The sequence below is a fragment of the Anomaloglossus baeobatrachus genome, chromosome 3 (assembly GCF_048569485.1).
Source record: "Anomaloglossus baeobatrachus isolate aAnoBae1 chromosome 3, aAnoBae1.hap1, whole genome shotgun sequence".
NCBI lineage: Eukaryota > Metazoa > Chordata > Amphibia > Anura > Aromobatidae > Anomaloglossus > Anomaloglossus baeobatrachus.
Window position 1 is genome coordinate 290,871,021 of NC_134355.1, and position 22,465 is coordinate 290,893,485.

The 22,465-nt window shown below is 44.9% G+C and overlaps 1 protein-coding gene across 1 annotated transcript in view; it reads right to left on the reverse strand.

The window, feature by feature from the left end:
* Positions 1 to 18,586: 18,586 nt before the first annotated feature.
* The window catches only part of C3H6orf58 (chromosome 3 C6orf58 homolog), a 96,471-nt gene continuing 92,592 nt past the window's right edge, over positions 18,587 to 22,465 (reverse strand). Inside the window, exon 6 of the mRNA XM_075338278.1 lies at positions 18,587 to 19,522. Coding sequence (XP_075194393.1) covers positions 19,347 to 19,522 — 176 coding nt within the window. The 3' untranslated portion in view covers positions 18,587 to 19,346. The remainder of the gene's footprint in view (positions 19,523 to 22,465) is intronic.

Consider the following 22,465-nt stretch of genomic DNA (forward strand, 5'->3'; position numbering starts at 1 on the left):
AATGTCGTGATACATCTTCAATTCACTATCCCAATATTTTTTGTGTGCAGGCTGTATTATTATTAATATCTGGATCCCCACTTAGTGAGGTTACTTCTTTTAGCCTATTATTGTCAGTATGTTTTTACACAATTTTGTGTTGTTGATCTTTTGACTATCTTTAATAAAGCAAGCATAAACTCCATTGTGTGGTATCACATCCTTTGTATTATGGAGGAGTATGATTATATTATGGTAAGAGATTGGGGGAGTATAGAATTAAAACACTGTGTTGTAATATGTTTTACTGTAGCCCCCCCCTTTTCATGAAAATTGTTGTAATGATCACTCCAGGCTGTAGTTGCCAGGGGTGATCACGCGGGCCGGCTGTTTACTATACGCGCACCCCCCGCCCATCATCCTGCCCACCTGTCAGCGCCGGCTTCAGCGTTGAGAGATGATGGGCGAAGGATGGGAATGCATATGAAATGAGCCCACGTGGTCACGGCAGGCGCTGCTACAACCTGCTCATGCCGCCGATGAACTTGTAGATATCCGGGACTAACTGGACTTTTTTTAAAAAAAAAACAAGTCTGGCCTGGAATTGATCCTTGATATCTGACTAGATGCCAGTCCCCATATAAGTCTATGGGGACCAGAATATGGCGCTTAAAAAGGGTGGTAGAAGTGAGAGGGGGATTAAAGCAAGTGCGCTCTACTTACCGAGTCTTCGGTGCAGCTGTAACTGCTTCTAGGCCTCATGCTACTTCCGTGGTTGGTCATTATCACTCATGCATATGTGTCGCCAGGGGTTAAGGGGATACTCAGAACCGGGCCAAGGGGTTGCTTCTGGAAAGGGGATCATGATGTCGTGATCCGGTCTGTGATCCCTGGTTCCACAATAAAAAGGGGCTTATGTACGTGACGCCACTCGTGGAATGTGATCAGAGATGACCAACGCTGCTGCAGAACCTCCGGGGGTGATGGATGGCAGCTTGAGATGGGACGGCTCCCCACGGGTAGAGCCGTCTCCCCGGGGCAGTGTGATAGTCTATGGGGGAGTTGAAAACATGAGCACAATAAACAAGCAGACTCACGGTTTTGCAGTTCCTTAGCCTTTACTGAAGATAGCATTCAGCAGAGTACTGTCCACGGAGTCTGTGCAGGATTCAGGGTTTCTCACACCCAGCTGAACCGTTTTGGCTTTCTTATCTGCACTGTGTGTGTGGCCCTGCTGCTGTGTAAACTAGGCAGCCAGCCCTGTTCTGCTCCCGGGTACCGACCTGACTTGTAGTGTTGACTCGAGCTCTTACTTGTAGTGTTCCTGAACTGTGCGGTGTTGCTGTGTCTGTGGTACAGATGAAGAATCTGGAATCTTCACTTCTCTAGTGTTAGCTGTGCAGTGTGTAATCTGCACAGCCTCGGATTCAGCATCTGTTCTGTGTGCTCCACTGGGGTGAGTTCAGCAGTACTCTTTCTCCCAGGTATGTTCCTCTGTTTAATCTGTCTCCTTTCCTCAGACCCTTGGCTTAGGCCTGGAATTGGTCAGCGGACCCTGTGGTGAGCTTGTGCCAGCTCCAACCAACAGATCCTTCTTCCTCAGTCCTCCGAGGAACTGAACTGCACTGAACTGACCACTTCCTCTCCACCCCAGAATATATAGGGAAGCAGCTTGGTCTATCCCTTCTGGCCAGGAGGTGCTAGTGTTGTGTGGGGAGTTAACCCTTTGTGTTGTTTCTGTGGCATATGAACCCTGGGGTGCTACACATATTCACTGCTTCCCCTGCCCACCAGCAGTCCTGGAGTCTGTTATTGGTTGCAATCAGACAACACCCCCAGCCAGTGTAACAATGTGTCTGGCTACTTGCAATCAGAGTCCCTGTCTGCTGGTCACTGTAGATTGGAGTAAAAATAAATAAATAAATAAATAAATAAATAAATAAAAAGTGGTAGAGTCCCCCCATATTATGATACCGAGCACAGATTAGCACATGGCTACAGGCTACAGCCCCCAGCTGTGCCCTTACCTTGGCTGTATGTAAAAAATAGGAAAAAAAGGGTAGGCTCCTGTGTGAACCTGCTAAAAATAGTGAGTATAAATTAAATGCAAGGTACTACTCACCCCGAAGATTGTGCACCCCTGCACAATTTCAGTGACACTGGCCCGCAGAGAGATCTGCAGCTGCTCTTGGAGCAGTGTCTCCACATGTGGCAAGCAAGTTGTTCATCAGTTCCTCCTCAGGCCGCTGTAGTTGTTTAAGTAACAATAAGTGCAGTCAGGAGACTGACTGGGCAGTGAAGCTGGTGTACTTGCAATCAATCCCCTCCTATTATGGAGGTGGATAGATCCTTCCTGGTCTGCTGCTGCACCATACACCTTCTCAATTGCAAAAATACAAAGAGATAGACATTAGGAGGTAAAAGAGAAAGCGGTGGATAACAGGGCGCTGCAGACCATAAATGAAGGAATAATAAATTATTTGATTGCACTACGCGTTTCAAGGACTGTGCTGTCCTCTTCCTCAGGTGTAAGGAAGGGAGAGACTGTTTGAATCTTTATCTGCTCTCGGATTTAGCTCACTTTACCAAAGCAGTTGCAGTCACAACTCTTAAAGGGGTCACACTCCTATTTCTTGGCTGTTGCCCATAGCAACGTCTCCCAAAATTTCAAATTAGCTCAAATTGACTCATCTAGTCTGGTGCAGGATATCGAGTGCAATGTCTTGCAGTGAAAATAGCTACACCATGAAGTGAGAAGACTCATCAGTGACCCAAGTGCAAGAACCACTGAGAGCTTTACATAGTACTCCAATGAATGTTAGTTCATCCTCAGCAGTCACAGTAGCTAGTTGTATCATGCCTCTGACGATGCCATATTACTTTGGGGCCTCCTGGTTTCCTTGCAGCATTCACAATCTTTCCCGCGGATGACCCTGTCTGTCAGCCTTACTCCTTGCCTCGCCTAAAAGTCACACCCTGGTGTAATAACTGGTTAGTGCCATCACCATTGTTGTCATCAAGCACTTCTGCTCCATCAGATATTTATCTCATTATGTGTTCAAGAAACAGGTGTATGCACCCAGTCATGGGCATAACAATAGTGATTACACTGTTGATCTAGCGCATAATTTAATTAAATGTGTGTTCTTGGATGCATATCCAACTTAAATGTATTGTGATGCAGAAAGCCATTGGCTCGCTGCACCATAATTGCTATACAAGCCACCGGGAAATCGAGAATGACGTAATTGTGCTTGTCGTGGGTGGAGCATGACATCAATGCCATGCGTCATGCCACGTCTCTGGCTTTGGAGGAGAGGACACCAAATGGGGATGAGAGATATTATTAAAGGGTGGAGGACATTATTTAAAAAAAGGGGCCAAGATGGGAGACGTTATTACAGGATGGGTAACATAATTAGTGTATGGGTGCCAGAATGAAGAACATACTTCATTAGTCAATTGTAGCATGTGGGGCACACAGTTACTGTATAGGGCCAAATTGGGAACATTATTAGTGCATTTTAGCCAGAATGAGGAACACTGTTATTCCACAATGGGTGACATTAATAATATTCCACATTGTGGCTCATACATTATTAATTCTTAATTTATGGAGCCACAGTACAGTATGTTCCAAAAATATCAAGGCATCAAATGTAGATGGTAATGCTGTATGGTGGCAGAAATGGTGTACATTCCAATTGTTTTTAGTTGTCATTGGGTCCTTCTCAATCCCTCAATCCCTCAATCAACAGAGTGAGAGATGAGTGAACAATGCCAAGAACCTTTATTCCATGCAAACCAGAAGGTTAATAAAACAATCCACCACACAGTGGGTAAAAAAGGGTAAAATAGTCCAGGAACATGGATATAGTCCAGTATCGGCATAAATACCAGGAAAATGAGAGTCACAATCCTTTAGCTGTCTTTTCCACGATAATCAGAGTTTCTCTAGGTCTCTCTGTGGTACTGGCCATACCATCAGTTGTCACACAGATGATCCATCTACTGCTTCTATGTCCTCCTCAGGCGCAATCCTTATTTCCAGGGAGACTGGTTTTCAGGGCTCCCTGGAGATAGATGCACTACAGGGGGTGATTTTCTGCATTTAGTGAGCAGGGGAGTAATGAATGGACAGTCAGGAAATTAGCTAATTCAATTATCGAACATTCTGTATTTTACACAGAACAACCATGCAAGATTCCTAAAATGAGTACAAATATTAACAGACAAAATAATTCAGAACCCACCATATCACACAGACTATTACTGTATGGGGGCATAAATAGAGTACATCATAATTTTTGGGGGGTCACTGGGGACTGGGCATTACTATTTTGAGCACATAGATGGAGATTATTAATGATATATACATTATTACTATATGGGGGCAACAGGGATCGACAGTTCTACTATGAGAGGGTCGGCAAAGGAGACATTAATACTGTGCTACTGTATATTTTTAATTACTATACTGTATATTTTATTTTGAAGATTTTGTTACTATGGGGGGAATGAAAGAATAATTTTGTTACTGTGCAGTGCACTAGGGCAGTACTATGGCACTTTTCTTCTTCATCTGGCACAATGTAGATGTAGGGGAAAAAGTGTTGACGGTGCTGTAAATGTGATCAGTCATAAATGTGTGTGTGTGTTAATTTCTGCAACGATACCTTACTGAAAGAAGTCATAATGGTCTGCACAGATAAGAGAAAATTAATGATTTAATTTGGATGTGTTACCGATAAATCACTGGATTTACCTGTATTCTACATACCTACAGTATATGATCTGCAGAGCTCATGTGTAAATTGTCACTGGTGGTATTATTGTTGTTAGTACTGTGGTTTTTGATAATGGTCAGTATGGGGATTTTATTCAGTTACTATGTGGTGGTAATATGTGGTCTGGTCATGATCTAGTGGTATTATTTATCCCTTGTATGTGGTATTATTGATATAATACACTGGTCTTGGTATAATGGATTTTGTTCAGTAACAGGATGGTAATAGTACTCACACACTATGTGGTAATAATATATGGTCATTGTGTGGCAGTTTTTATGTGGTATATTAGTTTTGGTATACAAGCAGAGTCAGACTGTTGGTGTCTGGGTCCCACAGGAGGAGTTGACTCTAAGGGTCCATTCTACAGCTATATGTAATTACTTGTTAGCCGTTATCCCCATTATAGTGGAGTGTTGACAGTAAAATACATATGGCTCCTGCATCTCTACTGTGTGCATACAATAACTGAGAGGTACAGTTACGTTAGTTTGCATTAAAGGGATTCTTGGAGAAAACAAGTTACCACCAATCCATCCACATGATCGGTGATTACTTATTAATTGGTAGAATCAGACCATACGAGACCACACCGATCAGAAGAACAGGGAACATTTATCCCTGGCAGGGTACATTTAATCCCTTTTTACAATATGCAGTGGCAGGTCGGATGTCTGATCGCAGCTCCTTTCATCCTCTTTAGTCTGCCAGAAAAAGCCAAGTGCATCACTCACAGCTACTGAGGGAATGAATGGGTCAATGATCAAGTCAAACACAAGCTTCAGTCTAATGGGGATAAAAGTTCTCCATGCTACCGATCGGTGCAGGAACCAGCATTCGGGCCTCACCGATCAGTAAGGTAATATTCAAAGGAGAGATTTTTATTCACTGGAGGCCCATGAAAGTGCATCTCTGCCACTAAATAGTCACAGGAGAGGGTGGGTTACACTTTCAAGTTTTTCATCTGCATTGGATCACATTATAACAAGCATTTCCTACAAACAGTCCCTCACCAATTTCAAGTTCATATTTATTAATGGAAAACAAACCTACTTCTCATCTCTCATATCCTCGGTCTCACAACCCTAAACAGCTATTCAAAAGTTTCAATTCCCTCCTCCCTCAGCACTTCCTTCCGCCCTCTCCTCTCATCTCAGTTGAAGACTTTGCCTCATTAGTCAAGCAAAAGTTTGACAACATCAGAGAAAGCTTTGGCCTCCTGTATCCACTGAGCCCTCATCCTCCAAAAACAGCTTCTCCACCATGACAGAATAGAAACCTTCCTCTCTACTCTACAGATCACTCCTCACCACCTTTGCACTTGATCCGCTCCCATCCCGCCTCATCCCCAACCTCACCAAAGTTTTCATCACAACCCTAACCCATCTCTTTAACCTATCACTAACAACCAGTGTCTTCCCCTCATGATTTAAACATGCCTTGGTCTCACCTATCCTCAAAAAACCCTCCGTTGACCCATCTTCTGTGTCTAGCTATTGCCCCATATTACTTCTCCCCAATGCCTCAAATGTACCAGAATAGCATGTCCATCTTGAACTGTCCTGCCACCTCTCATCCTGCTCCCTCTTTGACCAGTTAAAATATCGCTTCCGACCTCATCATTAAACCGAAACTGCCCTAACTAAGCCATCAGTGACCTACTAATTGCCAAAGCCAAGCAACACTAATCTGTCCTCCTCCTCCTGCACCTGTCCTCTGCCTTCAACACAGTGGACCATTTCCTCCTATTACAGATTCTTTAATCTCCTGGTATGAGAGACTTGGCCCTATCTGGGATCTCTTCATACTTAACAGAAAGGACATTCAATGTCTCCCACTCACACATCACATCCTCATTTCACCACCTATCTGTCGGTGTCCCCCAAGGTTCTATTCCTGGACCCCTGCTCTTCTTCATCTACACCTTTGGCGAGGAACCGCTCATCAAGTCCTATGGCTTTCAGCATCATCTCTATGATGAAGACACACAGATCTACCTCTTTGGGTCCAATATCACATCCTTCCTAACCAGAATCCCACAATGTCTGTCTGCTATTTCATCCTTTTTTTCTGATCGATTTCTAAAACTTTATATGGACAAAACAGAATTCATCATTACACTATCAGAATTTGAAATAAATTGAAAAACTGCTGTATTTTTTAAAACAGCGTCAATTCTTTCAGTGTTTTTGCAGCATTTTGGCAGAGTATCTTGGACTGTACCACACAGGTCTATGGGTGCATGCACAACATCGGACTGCACTGATGTCATCCGATTGCAGTGCAATACTGTATATAGGCAGAGAAAGACAATGGAGAAGATGGAGAAATTAGGCTATGTGCACACGTTGCGTTTTTTGTTGCATTTTGATTGCATTTTAAACTGCACTGTGTCAATGACAAAATGCATACGTTTTGATTCCCCAGCATAGTCTTTGAGAAGTCAGACGTTCCATGTGCACGTTGCTTTTTTTCGGCAGTGTTTTGTTTGACAAATATTTGTAAAAATCGTTACCTAAAAAAAGCAGCATGTCACTTCTTCATTGCGTTTTGTGAACATTTTCCACCCATTGATATGAATAAGGTGTGTCGAAATGAAACCAAAATGTTTAGCTGTGCGTTTGCACTGCATTTGGTTGCATTTTGGATCCGTTCTTGTCAACAAAAATGCAGGTCTCTTGGTCTCTCTCTCTCTGTCGGTCTTGGTCTCTCTCTCTCTGTCAGTCTCGGTCTTTCTCTCTCTCTGTCGATCTCGGTCTCTCTCTGTCGGTCTCTCTGTCGGTCTTTCCCTCTCTCCTTCATACTCACCAATCACCGACGCGGCGTGGCTGTCACGCTGCTCCCACGGCCTCTCCTGCTTCTGAAAATGCTGGCTACTCATTAGGCTCATTTCATATTCACTGCTTCCCCCTCCCACCGGTGCCTATGACTGGTTGCAGTCAGATGTTCCCCCACGCTGAGTGACAGCTCACCGCGAACAATCACAACCACCGGTAGGCAGGTTTATATCGTGCAATACAATAAATAAATGAATAAATAATTTTAAAAAAACACCATGCGGTCCCCCCCAATTTTAATACCAAGCCAAGATAAAGCCACACAGCTGAGGGCTGGTATTCTCAGACTGGGGAGACCCACATTATTGGGAGCCCCCCAGCCTAAAAATATCAGCCAGCAACCGCCTGGAATTGCCTTATCCATTAGATGCGACAGTCCTGGGACTTTACCCGGCTCATCCTGAATGCCCTGGTGCAGTGGCAATCGGGGTAATAAGGAGTTAGAGGCAGAGCAGTCTTAGCTTAGTGATGGTAGGCATCAATGAGACACCCCCTCATCACTAAACTGTAAGTGAAAGTAAATAAATATGAACACCGAAAAATCCTTTATTTGAAATAAAAGCCAAGAAACCTTCTTTCACTTTATTAATCTCAACACAACCCTCCAGGTCCGACGTAATCCACACGCGGTCCCATGACGCTTCTAGTACTGTTACATCTGACGCTCACTGCGAGCGCCATAGAACAAGACTGCTTGCTGTGAGCTCCACGCAGCAACTGAAGTGAGTCGCGCTATCAGCGGTGACATCACTCAGGTTATTCGTGGCCACAGCTGTGACAGAAAATCATCTGACTGACTGGAGTGAGCCACGCGATCAGCGGTGCCCTCACTCAGGTGATTTGCAGTCACAGGTGAGTCCTTCACCAGTGACTGCAAATCAGGTCACGACACAGAGACAGAGCAGCACAAGGAGAATGAACTCGGGTGAACCTCTGACGTCACAGCTGCGGGCCCCACACTACTGTCTGTGTCTGGGCACTTACGTCAGAGATTCAGTTCACTTAAGTTCATTCTCATCGCACGACTGTGTCTCTGTCTGCTGTCAGTGGCCAGTCATGCTCTATGCTGCTGCTGTGACAGAACAGGGATGTAGCAGAGCTGAATCGCCGTGGGACCGCACTGGTAAAAATGCATTGAAAACACATTCAAAACGCATGCATTTTGGATGCATTTTTTTTGTCAAATGCAGTGTTTACAGTTGTCAAAGTTTGCCAGAGGTTGTATTTCTTTGTCAAATCAAGAACGCAGCATGTGGACATACCCTTCATCTTTTTTCTCCACAGCTGTTATCCAATTCTCGAACCAGGCCGGCGTCAGCACCCAGCAAACCCGGTCAAATGCTGGGGCCCTTGGCTGCTGGGGGGGCCATTTGCGTTGGCAGGAGTGGTGCACCGCTACTCAGGTGGGCCCGGTGGCCGCGCTGTCACCAGCCCCTCCCCCCCCGCCGAGGATCGCGCTTTCAACTTTATCGGCATCGCAGTTGCCGATACAATTGAAAGCAATGATGAGAGAGGGAGCAGTGCCTCTCTCATCATTCTCCCCGCTGTGTCTGGAGTGTCGGCACTCTGACTGGACTGCAGCGGAGCGCAGTGACGTCATCACTGCGCGCCTGCAGTGAGGTCAGAGCGAGTGACAGCAGTGGACGCGCTGAGGAGACCAGAGTAGCGGGGGAACGAGGAGAAGTGAGTATGTACTAGTTACTGTGGCCAGACGACCATGGGGGCTGTATACTACATGAAGGTGCCTAATGCTATCTGGCTCTGCACTGTGCTATATAGGGCTGTATACTACATGAAGGTGCCTGATGCTATCTGAGTCTGTACTGTCCCATATAGGGCTGTATGCTACGTGAAGGTGCCTAATGCTAGCTGGCTCTGCACTGTGCTATATAGGGCTGTATACTACATGAAGGTGCCTGATGCGATCTGGGTCTGCACTGTGCTATATAGGGCTGCATACTACATGAAGGTGCCTAATGCTATCTGGGTCTGTGTGCCGCCCCAGCAGCAGATTGAACCGCTCGGATCCATGGGCAATGTCCGTTCATGGCTCGAGGGTCTCCAGACTCGGGGGCTTGTGGCCACACTCTAAAGTAAAAGGGGATATTTACAGGGAGATGATAGTTTGTGACGCCACCCGTGGGGTGTGGTAATTAGGAGTACCACCGCTGCCGTTGTTGGGAGTACCCAGGGTGATGGAATGGGACAGCAAGGTGTTGTTACCCTCCATGGGTAGGGGTATGCCCCGGGGCTCTGTAAGATGATACTGGGTGCCAAGACGAGAAGATCACTCATGTACTCACTCAGCCAATAAGCAGACACTGACAACCGGGTAAACTAAGTCTCTAGGTGCCGCTGCCTCTCAAGGGAAGCTCGTCCGGGTCCTGTCCCCTGCAGTGCTGCCTGGTGATCCGTGACCTGCCTCCTGGTAGTCTGGAACTTGCCGTGCCCTTCTCCCTACTGTGGTTAAGTGTGGGAGCCTGCTCTTAGGGCTCACGCTTGGGATTTTAGTGGGCTGCATATATGGAAGGCCTTATCCCCCTCATTGCGCTAGTGCCCCGATTCTGGAGATAGTTGGAACAGTCCATAAAGGCTCCGCTCTCCGCAGGTTAATTGCCAGGTTTCCTGAAGCTTCCCTAGGGTCCGTGTACTCCGCCGTGCCTTCGTTCCAGGACTGGTGATAGGACCAGGCTGCCGACTGTTCACTCAACAGGTTTAGGCACCTTGCCTCAATCCTCTGCGACCAGGGGTCTGACTCCTCTAGGTCCAGACCATCATCTGCAACATAGACAGCTACTCTGGGGACCCACCGCTCCCTGCTTCCTCCACTTCACTCTCCTTCACTGCACTTTACTTCACTTCACTGACACTCTCCTGACCCTCCCTTCCTGACCCCTAGGTGGGCGACCCTATTCCGCTTAAGCCGCCCACTGGTGTGTCTGGTGGGTGGGGTGAAGGGTGTTCCTAGGATTTGATTTGCTGTTGGAGGCAGCACAGTAAGATGGGTACCCAGAACCATGAGTGATTTGAATACTGCACTAAGGGAAAAGAGCGTGCAGTACCCTGTGACGACCTGATAGTCCAGGGGCGTAACATTCCCCCTTGGTTAAACGTAGCTCGTCCTCGAGCTACAGGACATCAGAGGTTTATTTTGCAACTAGGAAAAACAAAAGAAATAACATTTTTATTAACAGGTTCATATCCCTCACAGGGGAGGTACTTCACTTAAACGTTGCATTAACTTTAGAGTTCATCTTTATTAAGTAACGATGGAACGCTACTGGTCTTGTTAGTAGCGGAGGCTCTACCAGCTCCGTTGCAGCCTCTTCCTGCAACAGTCCAGTCCGAACGTCCCAGATCCCATTAACCCGCCACCCAAAAAACCTGAAATCCACTGGTTCCTAATTGGTTCCATGACAGGGTTGAAGTCCCGGATTTAAAAAGGACGACTCTGGTAGGCACAGGAGGTGCAACTTATTTTCAATAGCACAAGTCCATGCTGGCAGCAACCGGTCCCGCAGCCATGGTCCATTTTTACTACTAAAGATATATATAAAAGAAGACGGAGTCCATGCACCAGGTGCAACATCATATGAATTTTTCTTAATCAGGTGAAACACTCTGTTGATTAAAATTGGTTATCATTTGCATATAAACATCACTTATTATTACTCAAGGAAAATAACAAACTGTGAAAAATAACAAAGGAAAGCACATATAGCTAACATTTGTTTTTAACCTTTAGATAGCCAAGTCCCGTGACCACGGTTCCTTGTAACCACGCACCACAGACGCCGGCAGGAACTTCTCATCTATCAACACATGTTTGGTCACATCTACGGCATACCGGTATAGGAAACCATGTCTTCCGGCTCCAGATTCCGCCCAGGATGCCCCCTGGGGGAGATGCTGTGGCACATCCCGCCGGGACACAAACACCCCAGCCGTAAGGTCCGCTTCGTGGATGAACCCCCATCCTTGGTCGGGGTCAAAGTGCTCCACAAGACCACGGTACCACGGTCCTCTGACTCGGAAGGTGCTATTCCTTGTGTTCTTTTTCTTTTTGGGTGCAGGCAGCAATCTCCCGTCGTCGCTGATCTCTGGTGGCTACTTCCAATTGCAATTTTTGCAGCTGCTTCTCTCTTTCCAATAAGGGGCATCAGCGTCCGGCCTCACCTGCCTCACTGGTAGCTCTCGGAGATGGACTCCTATGGCCTCAACAGCCACTGGGATGCCGCGCGGTGGCGGAGCTGGCAGCTCCTTAGGTTCCGTCTCCGCCATCATGGAAGAAAGGACCGACTTCTCTGCAGCCGAGGGTGCAGAGTCCGGGTGCTCCGTATCAAGGTACGGGCCCAGTGATGTGGCCGGGTCTGGTCGGCCCGGTGTTCGGGTAGCCGCTGTCGTGGCGTGGTTGGGGGACTGGGTCGGAAGCTCTGCAGCTTGCTCTTGGCAAATAGGGGCTGAAAGTTCTGCTGCCTGTGTTGGGATAGGCAGCTTGGCGTTCACCGAGGACGAGGGTGACGATGGCAGAGTACTTGCATCGGAGGCAGGCAGACAGGACCCCGCAGTCATATAAGCTGGATCAATCGGGGCTGGGTAGCTGCTTACCCGCTCCTCGTGTGGGACTTCAGTCTCACTGGCTCGCACCGCCATTACCAGGCTCCTCATCTCTCCCCTCCAGTGGTCCAGAATAAAGAGGAACTGCGTCCACATCCTCCTGTAGATTTGTTCCGTCTCCTGCTCGATCCAGGTCGTGGTCCCAGGAGCAGCACGCTCTGGTGACTAGTCTCGCGCAGCCGCCATCTTGCCTCTGCGGTACCCAGGAACATTATGGCAGAGTCCTTGCGTCCCTGCTCCACTTACGCTGTTACATGCTGTCATGCCCCCTTGGTTTTCGCCAGCCACTCACTGTTGCGCTGGGGCCCTCTGGCAACTTCCGGTTCTGAGCAAACTTACAGGACGAGGGGCAGGGCTTCGGCTGTGCGCGCTTTTGGTCGAGAAGACGGCGTTTTGGTGCCAAAGATTGCGGAAAATGGCGGGACATGGCAGGAAACTGTGGGGACGGGACTCTTGACACGCAGTTTTCAGATTTTTAAGGCACATGTCACCCAGGTTAGTGGGTCCTGTTCGAATCCTGTTCGTGACGCCAAGGTTTTAGAGGGTGGGCCGTCCCAGCAGCGGATCGAACCGCTCAGATTCATGGGCAATGTCCGTTCGTTGCTCGAGGGTCTCAAGACCCGGGGACTTGGGGCCACACTCTAAAGAAAAAGGGGATATTTACAGGGAGATGATAGTTTGTGACGCCACCCATGGGGTGCGGTAATTAGGAGTACCGCCGCTGCGTTGTTGGGAGTACCAAGGGTGATGGAATGGGGCAGCAAAGTGTTTTTACCCTCCATGGGTAGGGGTATGCCCAGGGGCTCTGTAAGATGATACTGGGTGCCGTTACGGGGAGATCACTCATGTACTCACTCAGCCAATAAGCAGACGCTGACAACGGGTAAACCAAATCTCTAGGTGCCGCTGCCTCTCAAGGGGAGCTCGTCAGGGTCCCATCCTCCACAGAATTGGCGCATCTTATTAGATGAGCCAATTCTGGCACTTCACCCTACTCTTTCTTATTGCCCTGGTACAGTCACAGTTAGGGTAATATTTTTTGTGGCTGGTGTCAACTGTGTAATATTAACTGGCATTAACCCCAGCGGTTAGTAACAGATAGGTGATAAGACTTTTACATTCCATTGGAGACAGACTCAAAATAGAAAGAACCCAGTGGAGGGGCCACAACGGGTTCACAGCAGCTCAGGGCACATATTGGCAAAGAAGGAGAACATGAGCAAAAATTGCTGAGGAAATATCGCAATTTTATTATACAAATTTTTAAAGTGCACAGTGCATCACATGGATAACAAGTTATAATATGTTGCAAGAAAGGAGGATGGGGGACAGATAGTATGGACAGAAACAGTAGCCTGGTGCAGACATACAGGAAAAGAATGTTCCCAAAGAGGAGATATAATGAAGCTCCTATATCCTTGACATGAATAAGATGAGAGATGTGTGTTAAAATGTAAACTGGATAAGAGAGGCCTGAGGTCCTGTAAAGGGTAAATCAAAATAAAATTGTCCCACCTGGGGGGGGGGCAATATGGATGGTAGATAACAATTTGACAGGATACCCAAAGGAGCCACAAAATGGGGGGTTACATATGAGTAAAGGATATTGGTGACCCTATTTGAAAGCTATAGTGCATACAAGTGCAGATGGTATACAATAGCTAAAATAGCTAAGAAATATAGTCATATACTATGCACTGATGGACAGTAAGGGACAAGGACTGGAAATTGTGTAGACAAAAGTAATCCAGAAAAGTCCTTGTATGATATACACTACTAGGCATTGGTGGAAGTGATTGAAGCAAAAGTGCTATATACCTGCGAGTGTAAAGTGTATAATGACACTGGAATACAGTCATCTGATATGCACGGAATAGCGGTGGAAGACAGTGCTAGGAGTATTTAAAGCAGAACTTATCCAGAAAGTATTATAACATACATATGAGGACAAAATCAGATGTCAGCAGGGGAGCTGGGCAAAGTTGCCTATGTGGGGAACATAATTACCTGAGTCTGGTGGTGGAGGAAAGCCCGACGTACGTTTCGCGGTATGCAGCCCGTTGCTTACCGCTTCATCATGGGGGGAAAGTCGTGGGTGGTGCACTTGTCCGGTTGTGCAACTCCTAAATACCACCGCGGTAAGTGAAACCGCGAATGGGATTCACAGTTTCCGGAGGCACACGGCGCATGCGCGGGCCAGCCACAGCGTCCCCCATTTCGCAACCCCGGCAGTCAAGGAGTCAGGTGCATGCGCGGGGGCCTGAGCATAAATGCCCGAGCCACCGCGCACGCGCGGACTCCATGGAGACGCCGGAGCGCGGCCAGGGGACGGAGGGCGGGCGCGCGCACGCGCACAAGACTCCAGCAACTGTGAATGGACAATCAAAGATGTGAGTACGTAAAGAGGGAAACAAGCCAGAAGAAGAATGGGAGAAAAAGAAAAAATATAGAAAACAGATGTAATCGTTCATAATGATTAGCATGTATACATGACAATTGGCATTAAGCCTTATAGAATAGGTGACAATAAGAGCCTAAACAAAAAAATGGTAGATAAATAGAAGAATCTTCAGAATACAAAAATGATGACTGTAAAGGCATAGGAAATCCCAGATGTAGTATAACTAGAAACACCATCTCTGGATATCAATGATTTTCAAAATGATCAAGTCCAATCCATTTGGTAGGGAGTCACATGGGGCATGTAGCAACATATGATAAAGAGGCTAAAGAAAGAAAGAATATGAAAAAAAATATACAGGCTTGTTTTAATAATATGCAATAGCAATATAGACCAGGGAAGTGCCATTACAAAAAATTAAAACAGAGAAAACACCACCAAGAGTGGTCCATAGTGGCATAAGGGGTGGTAATATAAAAAAAATGCTTTCCCAAAGGGAAACCAAATGGATTGTGGCTTTAGACACGGTCGCTCCTAAGGGTCTTAATGAAGCCTTGAGCTTTGCCTCATTTTTGTAGGCTATATCTCTTTTGTTTCTCTTGGTGGTGTTTTCTCTGTTTTAATTTTTTGCAATGGCACTTCCCTGGTCTATATTGCTATTGCATATTATTAAAACAAACCTGTATATGATAAGGGATGTGTAACTTTTCCATTGCAAAAACAGGTGTCTGTTTTTTTGTGGTTTTTAATTTATTTTAACTCATATTTTTTTCATATTCTTTCTTTCTTTAGCCTCTTTATCATATGTTGCTACATGCCCCATGTGACTTCCTACCAAATGGATTGGACTTGATCATTTTGAAAATCATTGATATCCAGAGATGGTATTTCTAGTTATACTACATCTGGGATTTCCTATGCCTTTACAGTCATCGTTTTTGTATTCTGAAGATTCTTCTATTTATCTACCATTTTTTTGTTTAGGCTTTTATTGTCACCTATTCTATAAGGCTTAATGCCAATTGTCATGTATACATCTGTTTTCTACACCTTTTCTGTTTCTCCCATTCTTCTTCTGGCTTGTTTCCCTCTTTATGTACTCACATCTCTGATTGTCCATTCACAGTTGCTGTAGTCTTGTGCGCGTGCGCGCGTCCGACCTCCGTCCCCTGGCCGTGCTCCGGCATCTTCATGGAGTCCGCGCGTGCGCGGTGGCTCGGGCATTTATGCTCGGGCCCCCGCGCATGCGCCTGACTCCTTGACTGCCGGGGTTGCGAAACAGCGGACGCTGTGGCTGGCCCGCGCATGCGCCGTCTGCCTCCGGGAACTGTGAATCCCATTCGCGGTTTCACTTACCACGGTGGTATTTAGGAGTTGCACAAACGGACATGTGCACCACCCACGACTTTTCCCCCATGATGAAGCAGTAAGCAACGTGCTGCATACCGCGAAATGTACGTCGGGCTTTTCTCCACCACCAGACTCAGGTAATTATGTTCCCCACATCTCACCTGGTCCACGCTGCCGGAAAACGGGCCAAAAAGGGGAGAAAAGGCAGTAGCGACTTCCCTGGATGAACCCCATGGTACTTCAAGTCAGGGGTTATCTGTAAAAAGAAGTGCAAGGAAGGCGAGTTAATGGTTACCCTTAGACGGGCCTGAAGGAGCTCCTGGTTCTCACCTGGTTTATCTTAGCATCGCCCGGGTTACCTCACAGAAACAACAAAAGTGAGTAAAGAGCAGTTGAAAGACATTTTGTACTGAGACTGAGTTATTCTGGGACCTGTTGTTCTACACACCTGAGCCCCTGGGGCCAGCCTTACTCATGGGAGGCCACGCCATCCGACTGCAGACTCCATCAGCCCCAGACGCTCATTAAACCTGCGGTGGTGGTCACCCATATTCCTGACCGCAAACCGTGAGTGGCGTCACGATACATACTATACTACAATATAAAACTACATACCTGTTGCCTTGCCATATACTAAAGAAGACCCTGTGGCGTCCCTGAAGGTGGATCGACGTCCCTGGGATGACCGGGCTTCACACATGCTATTCCTAGTCTATTTGAGCAATGTTTCCATCCATTTCAGTGATTTTACAGACCTCCTGGTTGGGCCTTCTGGAAAAAAGCTAGAGTTCACCATTGACTTCCATTATACTTGTTACTTGAATTGAGTTCTTCTGAGCATCTGACCTGCTCGATTCGAGTAAAGAGCATTCAAGCATTTTAGTGCTTTTTCATCACAAGTAAACATATAGCCAAACAATTAAAAATGGATCTAAGGACGCATAACAACCTTTAGTGTTTCGAACACTAGGTTCTTATTCATAGGTATGAATATGAATAGGAGCCTAGTGTTTGAAGCGTGAAAGTTTTTTATGTGTCCTTGGATCCATTTTTATTTATCTGGCTATATGCTTACCCAATGAAGAAGAGTTTTATATCATCAGTGTCAGATTCCATCCCTTTCTACTTTGCCTCATTTTAGAGTGGCCTTTTATTATGGCCAGCCTAAGGCACACCTGTGCAATAATCATGCTGTCTAATCACCATCTTGATATGCCACACCTGTGAGATGGATGGATTATCTCCACAAAGAAGTGCATACTAACACAGATTTAGACAAATTTGTGAAAAATATTTGAAAGCAAAAACAAGTGATGCATTTATATTTTTATTCAGTGTAGAATATGCAACTCGTTGGATATATTTGCCACTGATTGTGAGATATTCACGACAAAAAAATGGAATTACGAAATACAATGATGAATTGGGCCATAATTTTGCTCCTATGAATAGGAGATCTATTCCTGATTTGTATACTGATACAATCTATGCCCTCTTTCACACGTACGTGCCTCCGGTACGTGTTTGGCAGTTTTCTCACGTACCAGAGACACGTATACATGTAGACCTATGTATTTCTTTGGTTTTGGACACACGTAAGTATTATCGCACAGACCGTGTGTCCGTTCCGTACTTACGTGTGTCCGTGTGTTTCTCACACCGACATGTCCGTTTTATCTCCGGCATCACGGGTGTCACACGGAACGCAATCGGGTCACACGTAACACACACGGAACACATGGATGTGTTCCGAGTGACACGCACCCGAGAAAAGACGTGTCTGCGAGGAAAAAAAACAAAACATTACTCACCTTCTACTGCTCTCCTGTCTCTGCCGCTGCTGTCACATGCTGCCGACCGCCACTCATTATGCTCATTGAATATTCACTTCACTGTGGCCAGAAGCTCCAGCAGCGGGGAGTCAGCAGGACCGGAGACCGAAGATCAGCACCACGGACAGCGACGCCAGGGACAGAGGTCAGATGAGTAGAAAGTTCCCGTTCTCCATGTGTTATCACGGATAACACACGGAGAACACATGTAGCCCATACACACAGCACAACGAGGGCAATACGCACCTTTGACACGTCCGTGAAACACGTGCACGATTTTCACGGACATGTAAAAGAGGCCTATCACAAACTTGAATTAAAGAGCAAATGATGATATTGTCATATTTTAAGTCAATATAACTTATTCCTTTGGGGGTTTTTTTAGTTGGTAGGTGCATCATTTTTAAATCTGTATCACCTTTCCCAACATCTCAAGAACTTTATTGATTTTGCCTCCTTAATACCAAGTAATGACCCAGCTGTGGCCAAATTACACAGCAAGCCCTTTACCATGGAGCCATTATGATCTTCTGCAGATGTTCCACTGACCGTCTAATCTTCCTGTATATATGTTGTTAATGATAGAAACATTGCTTATGGCAAAACATTTCTTCGGAGAACTAACCTAATTATTCAACAGCTGGCAGCTGTGGTAATTACTTTAAGATTATAATACAGGATATCTGTTAAAATATAATTACTATGATCTATCAACCGAGTAATTAAAGAAATAAACTGACTTCTTTAGACCTCATTACTTTATTTCTTTTCAAAATTGTTACATAATGACACCATATTAGAAGCGTAGCCATTGAGTGACACAAAGCCATTTAAAGCTGAATCTAAAGATATTAAAGGTCATAAACATATTTAATCAAAACTCTCAGGCGTTTCTTGTATTATTATTTTTCCCTGTTTAGGAAAATGTTTTCCAGATCTAAAAATATAATTATAGACTAAAAAAAATTGATTGCGTCGAGTACACTCACCAAGCATAAAATTGACCTGTTATGGTGAAAAAAAATAAGTGTTGTAAAGATTTTAATTATTCGCTAAGCAATGTACTTGTGGCATTAGTCAATGCTCTCAAATCTAGTACCTGACTCAGATGCAATGGTGGGAACAGAAAACAATAATTGTCTTCCAACACATATAATCCCTTGGTATTGGCTGCGGTGCTATCATTACCGTTCATTGAGGTGGGCTTAATGGCATTGCTTTTTGAAATTTGACAAAGTACTGTTCAATTAAATCAAAGGAAAATAATATCTAGTCATTAAGGCAAAACACTTGTCCTATTACAGTTTGATCCTTTGCTTAAAGTGCAAAGTGCTGCTTAAGCCTAGTTATCACTTGGCCATGTATCAATCTTCTAATGACTTGGACGACTAATTAATTGTGTTCCCATTTGTATTCTCAGCTAGATTTGTCTTAAAAAGTAGAGAATGAGCTAAGCAAGAATAACTAATTAGAAAGATTGCGTGCAACATCGAGAGTGTCACGTAGGCTTTTTAACAATTTGGTGGCGGTAAATACAATGTGGCTATTTTTTCGTTTTTTTCTGCTGCTCACAAGCTGAAGCCATTTGCATAATAATTTTAATCATAGTCTGTGGTGCCATTCCTGGGTCATTTGCCATACTGTAAAGGAGATTTCTTCCTTCTTCTCTTCCTTTTTCAGTACACATGGCCTGTCTCCAGAGTTCCAATATAAAACCACCTTTGAGAAACAAAAGGGAGAGCAAATGCACAAATTATCTCTATGAATAATAATAATAATAATAACAATATTAATAATAACTGTGATAATAGTGCCTTATATTAGTTTAATAATACCATTGTAACAGACTCCTTGAAATTATTATTTCTTATTGTTCGCCCGCAAATCTGCAAATTTAGGCATAATGGGTACATTTATTTTGTATATGTGGCAGAATATCATCCTTCCATGCTTATTGATGGTTCTAAAATAAGATGAATCATGAGCACATGAAAGATAGTACAATGTAGATAAACTAGAGATAAGAGACTTTTACTTGAATTTTACAAACATTTAGCACTATGGTGGCTAGTTGCCATTTTCTCAACTATAGATTGTCATCAAAAGTTTAAAAACAAAAAAAAATCTTACACTTACCATATCACTCACCTCTCCAGCCCTTTTGCTCCTCACAACCCCCTGTTCTTCTGCATATTCCATGAATAAGGAATTTTTGTTGCCAAAACATATAGGATAATTACCTCTTTGATTCTGTGGTCATACCATGCCGCATGTGTGTAAAATTTTAAATCTATGATCGAATAAAATAAGGTTGTCAATATTCACCCATTGCCTTTCTTGGATGATAGAGACTTTTTCCTTCTTTGCATCTTCTTACTGTTACCACAAGAGCTGAAATCCTTTGCGATGTGCTCCATGATCATACAAACTGATGCGCATAACTGTCAGGGGCCTCATGAGAGCCGGAAGTCTCAGCCTAGTGTGCAGAGGTCCAGGAGTTTAGTGCTCATGGTGGTTATAGAGACATTCAGCAAGGGCCGATGAGGAACTGTGAGGAGCAGCGGGGTTGGACAGGTGAGCACTGTAGTGACTCTTAGTAGATTTTACATATTATGGCTATTATGCTCTGGGGTCTGTAGAGACTCCAACGCATAATCAAGTACATTCACTTCATGGAGAATAATTTCTCTGCTAAAATCGATTTTCCCAGGACAAACTGCAATTTGACAAATTAAAATTTTGCCAGATCCACTTATCTCTACTCATAACACCTTACACAACAAACGTCAATGAGTTTGTATAGTTAGGTGTCATGGTACACTTTTCTGCATCATGATCTTGTCATTTTAATAAAGGTTACATCTGTATTTGTCATAATGAACATATTGGTACTAGATAGTGGGCCCACAGCATTGCTATAATACCCAGCTAGGCTCATGCTGCAGCTCTTATCAATGAAGTTACCTCCGTTGATGGCAATCATGCATCATCTATAGTATTTGACAGGAGAAGGTAGCCCCCTGTGTCTTGCCGTCAGCACCCAGTGACTCTGAAAAGGCTCTCAAAAATTTTACTATGTGTAGTCCTTATTAGGTTTATGAATTAAAATAATAACAACTTTAATAAACTGAGTAATCTCATTGACATAAGAGTTCTTAATGCAAAGTAGAAAAAAAAGGTGAGAAGGAAGATGAAGACCACAAGAATAGACCAAGATATCATTTAAAAAGGTGTTGAAGATTGCAAGTGGACATGTCAGTCAAACATAAGATTTGCTAAATAAAATGTATTATTAGTTTAGTAATTCTGAATAGAAAAAGTGCTCACTGGGAAAAAATGGAGACAGAAGCTGAATATGCAGTTTACCACTGCCCCATTTCTAATGAGCATCTTGACCTGCCTTCTAGATAGAGGAGGTACCTTGCAGAGTCTTGAAGAATAGGATCACTCAATGATGCTATTATGTTTAGTAGACTGCACCACTACGCCATCTATTACAATATTAGTTTGTGACACTTGCAGTTTACAAAGTCATTCAATAAACTTAATTTCCCTTAACAAGCTGACCTCCCACAATCCCCCTTACCTATTCCTCTAGCTTTCCCTATATATCTGGGGCTTACTTAAGGGGTGCACTCGTGTGGGGTGCCTGCATGCGTGCCATCTTATGCAAAGTGGCATCGTTGCTAAGTGCTGGGCAGTTATTTCAATGGCAGTTAGTCAGGGCAGGAAGCAGCAGGTAAACTACTCTTTGACACTTTGTTTCCACCATGACTATTATTTCTCTCTATCATCCTATGTGCCATTACTGTCCCCTTTCACCGCCCTGTCCCCTCTCCATCACCACTCATCCACATCAGTCCCTCCCTCCTCCCCTCTCCTATGTGCAGCTCCCACGCTCTTTTCCTCTACCTTAATAACATCACTCCTTCATGCTCCAGGGTCTGGCAAAAAAAGGCATGCCACAAGTTCAAAAACAATCTGATCTTTCTCCTTCTACTCTTACTTTTTTCAGATGATATCTCTCCGAAGCCCGGTCCACCCCATGCTAACTTTACCCCCTCCCACACCTCCCATTGAAACCCTGATAATCCTATTAACATTAGTTGTACACCCTTGCTTCCCTCTTTTAATTGTGCTCTCTGGAATCCATGGTCCATATGTAAGAAGCTTCCTTACATCCACAACTACTTTCTCAATAACTCTCTTAACCTGCTAGCCCTCACTGAAACCTGGATTCAGGATTCTGACACTACTTCCCCTACTGCCATCTCTCACGGTGGTTTACACTTTTCCCATTCACCAAGACCTGGAAACAGACATGGTGGTGGAGTTGATTTACTCCTGTCCCCACAATGCACCTTCCAGGTCATCCCCCCAGCTTCATCACTCTCATTCCCATCCTTTGAGGTACACACCATCAGACTCTTCCATCCCCTCTCCCTCAGAGTAGCTATCATATACCGTCCCCCAGGCTCACCCACCCAGTTCCTTGACCACTTTTTAGCCTGGCTACCGCACTTCATGTCCTCAGAATTACCAACCCTTATCCTAGGAGACTTTAACATCCCCATGAACAGCCCCCCCTGCCCATCTGCATCCCAGTTTCTATCTCTTACCACCTCCCTTGGCCTCTCAGAGCTCTCATCCTCTGAGACACAT